Here is a 7,995-nt window from a genome sequence, read left to right as displayed (position 1 = left end):
ATATAAATAAATTATAACTTCAACATTAATGTGACTATTTCCACATTTAGCAGCCACAGGGTGTTCATGAACCCCAGTTGGGAAACCCTGCACTAGACAGTTCAGGATGGTTTGGACACACAGATGTTGATTTAGTGTTGCTATGAGGGCTTACAGACCTGTTAGATGTTACTGCATACAATAAGACACATCCGCTGCATTCATTTCTTTTTTTTTTTTTTTTTTTTAAATCCATTTTATTTCTCACATAAGCACAACACTAAAGCTGGAAACATCAACAGAGCCAAACCAAGACAGGGGTGGAGAATTCAGTCATAATGCAAGTTATATGATGCACAAAAACACAAACAGCAGGTAGTAAAGCCACTTTGGCATCGTACCAATTGTCACCCAACAGGATCGTCACTCAATTGGTAGATGCTTCAGAACTTACAACTTTATGCCCTACATAGCTCATTTCCTAGTTCCACTCGGACATGATGCACCGAGCATCAGAAATCATAACACTTTCTCTGCAAACTTCCAATATTTTTAAGCTCATTTTAAACCTCAAAGCCAATCAAAACGCAGCGTTGAATAGTACCTAAACAGTGTAAACTGAACCTTTTTGATGTACATTCAAAATAAAGCAAATAGATTTTTATAGCTGTGAGAATTACAACATACTAATGATTTCCTCTTATACAACAGGATTATAATATAGAACAAAAATAAAAAAGGCTCAAGATGGAGGAATGATAAATGAAGGAGAGAAAGGAATAATGTCAGCCTGCATTACATCAACAAATTGGTTCCATTACAATAACAAAAGCAGAGATGTGAACAAGGGAAGGACTGGGGAAATGAAATGAGAAAAGATGTGCTGGGTACAAGGGTTGGGAAGGAGGAGTCTAATCTTCATCGGATGAGTCTCTATCGAAGTTGTAAGCCATAAAGAAGACGTCAGGTCGAGGAGGGACAGGGGAACGGCCCGGACTCACAATCTCAAAGCCCAGGAAACTAAACGTACGCACCAACTTAGCTATACAGAAGGGAAAGAAAAAAAAGAAAGTGTACTTCATTTCATTTCAGTCACTAAAAACATTGCTCACAACCACATCCACTGCATAGATCAGAACCAATCACATCCGAGAATGGTCTATCCAGTACCTGTCTCTACACCAAGATAGCAATTTTTAACTAATGTTAGGATCGGTGGTGGTTGTCATGGCAACATGACATGACATTTTGATGTGTGTGACTTAAAATTTCTCACTGAATAAAATCAGTGAGAAATTATATGCATGCGTATTTATAAATCTTAGGATAAAGATGTAGAGATAATCCTAAGATAACTGTCCCCTGATACACCCACCCTCTTTCCATCAATAACACAAAAGGTGAGATTCCTAAAGATCAATTACACGACTTCATAAACTAACGATAGCTGTGATGTTAAGCTGGAACATACCACGATCGTCTCTGTTCTTGTAAAAGCAAACGTACACACTGGTGACCTTTAAATGTTCTTCAGCAAACTCCAGCAGAGATGCAAAGCTGGGGGAGGGAAAAGCAAAAATATTTAGTTCAAACACTTTAAAAACAAAAAAAATGCAATTTACATTTCAACATTAATTTCACTAATATTTCTTTAATGTCACTTTTAGCTGAACCCTCCCACGACCTCTAGGTGACCCCTGACCTCTCCTTGCTGCCCTCTGGAAGTGGCTCGCGAGGAATCTCGATGTAAAGGGCGTCACCGCGAACAACCGCCTCCCAACTAATCACGCGAGAGACAGTGGGCCGGCTGAGGAAGTGCAGCGTCGCCGGGCGACCACCACCAGCAGGACGTTCGATCACACTTAACTTCCTGTCCTGGGGAGAGAAAAAAAGGTATTTCATTACTTTACTAAGCAGCTCATTAAGAGTTAGTTCACTAGAGTTAGAGAATTAAATAGCTGCAGTTCTAGTAAGAACATTACCTAGATTAAGAAATAACTATCCATCGGTAAATAGCAAAAAGAACTTAATGAAAACTCTTTAAAAAAAAAAAAAAAAAATGAATAAATAAGAAAAATAAAAGCATTTTTAAGATACGATTGTGTGCATGAACACTAAAACTCCAAGGCCAGGCTGGATGTGAAGTGTATGATGCACATTCTGACACATGGCGCGTTAGCTGTGATTGTGTAACGAGTGTCCATGTGGACCAGTTAAAATGATTCACTGGAGGCACCACATGCTGATCTGTTGTCGTTCGAGTCGGTCAGAGTCTGTTTCTCACCGTGTAGAGTGGCCGAGCTGAGGGAGAATGATCCCGTGTGCCATTCCCTCGCCCACCTGGGATCTTCAGGGGTGGGAGAGGGGCATCAGGAACACCACAGAGGCCCGGGACCAGGAGTACTACTACAGCTCAGAGACAGACTACAGAAAAACACAGACACAGAGAGAGAATTAGAATTTGCTCACCAAACTTAGTCAACTAAGCAATTGTCATAAACCTGGCTTTTAAATACAAGCTGGCTAGCATAGCGGTACCTGCTCTTTCTACTAAAGAGGGCCAACTTTTTAATCTAATATTTTATTACACTCACTCAGTTTCTGGCTTGGACACAAACAGGGCTAGGTACTTTAATCATATTAACAAGACGCAACAGATCATTTATGATTAAAATGAGAACACCAATGAGAACAGCTTTACAGAAACAGGAAGTGATGTCTTTAATCCAGGATAAACATGCTGAGATATCAAGCATTAGAAAAGGCCCTGACCTGAGGTGCAACACTATAATTATGTTCATAAAAGTTAAATGGAGTCATGATGATTCCTCCATATTTAACAGCCCCAGACTCCAAGTGCATCTCAGTTTGTTTAATCACATTTTATTGGCTACCAGCTGCTATGGTGAGAAACTGGATTGATCAACCAGGACCGTGCATCCCCCCCGTTTTTTGGAAAGTACTAGTTACACTCTCACATGTTCACTACACTCCGCCAAGTTTCTACACAGACCTGAACAGGTGAAAGACTTAATCATACACTTGATTAAACTACAAACTGTTTTAAGATAAACAATTCTTGGATCACATCTATGTCCGCCAACAAATTATAACAAGCTCAAGGACTGTGGGCTATAAAAGCATAAACCATCCGGTCACCACTCCCTAACATTACCTGACCTGCTAACAGTTTCAAACGTTCACCTGAGAGGATTCAGGAACAAATTTAGGTCTCTAATTCATACCAAAATGTTTTAACTTCAACATAAAATGTGAGCTGATGCACGTCACAGTATTACTATAACAGTATGATCATAAAGACATTAGTGGGTCAGCACCACCACACATCGACCCTCCTTCATTTTTGCTACAACAGCAACAGATTTTAGGTTGGAAACACTATGGAGGGTCTGGACATTTCATTAGGGAAATTTTTGATTAATTACATGGCATTCTGGAGTCATGAAAACAGGGCCATTAGCATGGTTCACATGTATGTTATGTACAAAAGTGCCCATTAATACATTAATAAACTGTTCATATACACAACAACATCAAGTGCCTGAAAACACAGTCACTAATCATCTGAACACACGTCACACGACTGGGGTTTTTATTTAATTTGGAGAGCCATCACACCAATATGCACGCTGCACATGAAATACGGTGATGAACCATAGGTGCACATAGGGGAAGGGAAAAAAATAAATAAAATTAAAAGAAACAAATTAACCGTCTGCAAAACACATTAAGTTAAGTGATTATATAGTTATATAAATAATTTGTTATAAAACATTCGGTGTATCAAATCCAGTGTTTATTTCTCTTTTTGTTCATCAGTCCAAACAGCCAGAACACATGGCATTTCTGCAGCTTTGGCTCAGTTTCAGTTCAGTAGCTCATATCTGCAAAAAAAAAAAAAAAAAAAAAAAAAAAAAAAAAAAAAACCCCAAACACCCCCCCCCTGTAACCCTACACACTGCTTGTTTATTTCACTTCCCGTAATCGAGTCTAGTCAGTGAAATTATTCTCTCATTGCAGTTAGAGAATAATCTTGTCGCTCAGGCCCAAGTGTGACTGCCATGTTCTCACCTTCCTGAAGAGAGAACATCACACCACAGATCTATGCAAACAGACTCACTGTATGCGAGAGCACCATTACTCATTCCTCAATGCAATGCACACTCCATACTGAAAATACTTATACATTATTATTATTATTATTATTATTATTATTATTATTACTACTACTACTACTACATATGAAGGTGCTCTGGTTCAGACTCCACAAAAGGGACTAACGTTTATTTTAACTTTTAGGGCAGGCATTAGTTGTATTTTGCGATTAGATACACGTTTGCCAGATTGGCCTTACATTTTCATATATTTTAACTGTAAATATGATGCATTTAATCTAAAATAAATAAAGATTTTAGACATTACAATTTATTTCAACATAATACATCACGGATTCTAATTATACTTTAACCAGGCAAAATATGCGGGGAGATACAAATGATAAAATCCGTATTTATTTTTTTATTTAAATATATATTATATTCTGTGTGTTTAGGAGTATAAATAAATAGACAAATAATATCGGAAGAGGAATACAATGTCGCGAATAACAGTCACATGACGTCACATCACCATGAGGAACCTGTGACGCAACTGTCAAGAAACGAGGCCTAGATGGCTAAGCTAACCATGCTAGCTTCTCAGCAACAATCAGACAATAATAAATAAAATAAACGGACATTTGACGGAACTAATAATCTTGTTAATGTGTAAGAAGTTATATTACTGCGTGTTTGAGTTAGTTAAATAGTTGATAAGGAGATTGAGAAAATCCAGCTAGTGAGCTAAACATCGAGTCTACAGTTTATCATACTGCGACGTTAATGCTAGACCGCTAATCCGGATAGCTACTTCGTCATTTTACTGTGATTAAAGCAGGTGTTAATATTTAGTGTCATATACCGTCCCTGTTAAATACAAGCTAAACCAAATTAAAAACGTTATATTTAACCTGGTCACTACTCTATAACGACAACAAGGTTATGTAAACGGCGTTATCTTAGCTTCCCGTCTAGCACTTTTGAGACTCGACAGTTGAAAATGTGAGAAAATTTTAGAAATATATCTCAATAAAAGAAAACCCTCGCAGAAGATAAAGTGTCCACAAGAACAAAAATTTCCTTGAAAGAATATCAGCATTAGTAATGCATGCTAGTCACCCTTCCCCCACCGCCGCTTCCTCCTTTTTTACTTACTTGCTAATCATGTCAGAAATATTATTACAATTTAAAGCATCCATTTTGGTTTGACACTGAGGCTTTCCTTCTTTTTCACGGGCGAAACAATGACTGTTGAGTATCCGCTGGAGGTTGGATTTGACCATCCGGCCTCGGAGGGGTTCACGGCGGCCTGACTGTCTCTCAGCTCTGGGACTGAAGAAAACTCTGGCTGCTTCGGCGTCGCTCTTTAAAAAACAAGGGGCGCGTTCCAAAATGACCTACTATTTAATACGCATGCGCGAATCAACCATAGAACGCGGTTGTTTCTATGCCCTTCGCAGCACGCGGATGTAGGGAGCGTGGAGGCGTTTGGGACACGTCCTGTTTCTTACTAAAAGACGCAGGGGCAATGGAAAATTACTGAGAGCTGCAGATAAAAACAGAAGAAGCAGAGCTGACGGAATTGTTCATACATCATCAGTTGCAGGGAGGAAAAAAGTGTTAAATATTTTTAGTCGCGGTTGTTGTGAAATGCACACCCCGAACACAGAGGCACTAGTCCAGAGTTCTTGTACAGGTCTTGAATTGAAATAAACACGCAAAAGTACAACAGTTCAGAAAACAACTTAGTGTGGTTAAAACACTGTTGTTTTCTTTTCTGCTCAACAACTATTTTCTACTACACATCGCACTGTGTTTTTTCCCCTTCTCATAATACAGTTAATAATAAAATGAACTTTAAACAAAAATTGACAGAAAAATGCTTCCTCTTTGAATTATTTTATTTTGATCTTTTGTTTTAATGTGTACTTTTAAAATCCATTTTTGCATTTATACGTACACTTCATGTTTTATTTTATCCTTTGCATCCCATTGCAATATTCTTGTCATTTAATTGTTTACTATTTGATTGTGTAACGCTTTGAGTCACCATGTGTCTGAAAACTGCTCTATAAAAATAAAATAAAATTTAAAAAATCAGCATTTTTTAATGACATTTCTTTTTCTTCTTTTAAAAATAATACAAAAAATAAAATACTGCACTAAACTATACCACTGCCTTCAATACTGTGGGATCTCAAGGGTTATATATTTTGTATGTTTAGTTTTTCCTTTTCATCTGAGAAAATAAATACAGTCCCCTCCTGAACTATTGGAACGACAAGGCCAATTAATTTATTTGTGCTGTACATTTGAGTTTGAGATCAAAAGATGGATATGAGATAAGAATTCAGCTTTTATTTTCTAGTATTTTCCCAGTCTCCTGGCTCAGGTCTTATTTGACCAATCATTATCAGTTCGTAGATGTAAATGGCGACTTTTCCACGCAGACCTAGGTTAAATTTGGTGTTCCACAAGGTTCTGTTTTAGGCCCACTGCTTTTTACTTTATATATGCTACCTCTAGGTCAAATTATTCGTAAACATGGAATTAGCTTCCACTGTTATGCTGATGATACAAAGTTGTATATTTCAGCAAAGCCAGATGACAGACAGCAGCTTAACAAAGTTGAGGAATGTGTAAGAGACATTAGACGGAGAATGCTTATTAACTTCCTTTTACTTAATTCTGATAAGACAGAAGTACATGTACTAGGACCGCGTGCAGCTAGAAGTAAGCTTTCTGATCACATAGTAATTCTGGATGGACTTTCCGTTTCGTCATGTGCAGCAGTAAAAGACCTTGGAGTGATTATTGACTCCAGTCTATCATTTAGACTAGATTATTGTAATGCCTTACTGTCTGGATGTTCCTGTAGGAGCATAAACAAACTCCAGTTAGTCCAGAATTCAGCTGCTAGAGTCCTAACTAGAACCAGAAGATACGACCACATCACCCCGATCTTATCAACACTGCATTGGCTTCCAGTGAAATCACGCATTGATTATAAAATACTATTATTGATTTATAAAGCACTAAACGGTCTCGCGCCACAGTATCTAAACAAACTTTTGGTTTTCTATTTGACAGTACCTCGAATAGTGAAGGCTACAGCAGGGGGAGCTTTCTCTTATAAAGCCCCACAGTTATGGAACAGTCTTCCAATTAGTGTTTGGGACTCAGACACAGTCTCAGTGTTTAAGTCTAGGCTTAAAACGTATTTGTTTACTCAAGCCTACCATGAGTAGACTTTCTGTTACGCAAAGCACAGTCCTAACAATCTCTCCCTCTCTCCTTCTGCTGAGCCACACACGATTTTATGGAGATACTAGAGATTCTAATCCTTTCTGCTCGCCAGACCTGCCTGATCCGTTCAGATGCCCTACCTCTGGATGGAGCTCTCATCTACTCCAATTCCAGGTGGACACACTCACCGTGGTTGATGGGACTACGGTTGCTTCTAAGGCCCCGGGACTGCAATTACAACATACAGTTTTGCACTCAGGTCTCCTTTGAACAGTGGACTAGTTCAACAAACAGATTTCATATTAAACCATAATGAACTTTCCTTTACTTTTACACGATCCATTGTTACCCAGATGAGGACGGGTTCCCTTCTGAGTCTGGTTCCTCTCAAGGTTTCCTCCTCTTAACATCTTAGGGAGTTTTTCCTCACCACCGTCGCCACTGGCTCACTCAATTGGGATAAATTCACACACTTAAAATCTGTGTCCTGTGTTCATATGTTTCTGTAAAGCTGCTTTGAGACAATGTCCATTGTAAAAAGCGCTATACAAATAAAATTGAATTGAATTGAATAGTATTTACATGTACATGTGTTAAACAACATAAAACATAGAACCTTTTGTTTAAGACCACCTGATTTTTAGTCAAGCAA

General features: G+C 38.3%; 1 protein-coding gene across 1 annotated transcript; it reads right to left on the bottom strand.

Moving 5' to 3' along the window:
• Positions 1 to 203: 203 nt before the first annotated feature.
• Positions 204 to 5,454, bottom strand: oaz1b (ornithine decarboxylase antizyme 1b). The gene is given in 6 exon segments (XM_017493632.3): positions 204 to 1,021; positions 1,451 to 1,536; positions 1,682 to 1,854; positions 2,264 to 2,350; positions 2,352 to 2,403; positions 5,253 to 5,454. Coding segments are annotated over 6 exon segments (657 nt in total). The 5' UTR covers positions 5,381 to 5,454; the 3' UTR covers positions 204 to 890.
• Positions 5,455 to 7,995: the final 2,541 nt, after the last annotated feature.

This window comes from Ictalurus punctatus, chromosome 18 (genome assembly GCF_001660625.3).
Source record: "Ictalurus punctatus breed USDA103 chromosome 18, Coco_2.0, whole genome shotgun sequence".
Classification (NCBI taxonomy): domain Eukaryota; kingdom Metazoa; phylum Chordata; class Actinopteri; order Siluriformes; family Ictaluridae; genus Ictalurus; species Ictalurus punctatus.
This window is presented reverse-complemented; position numbering and strand designations above follow the sequence as displayed.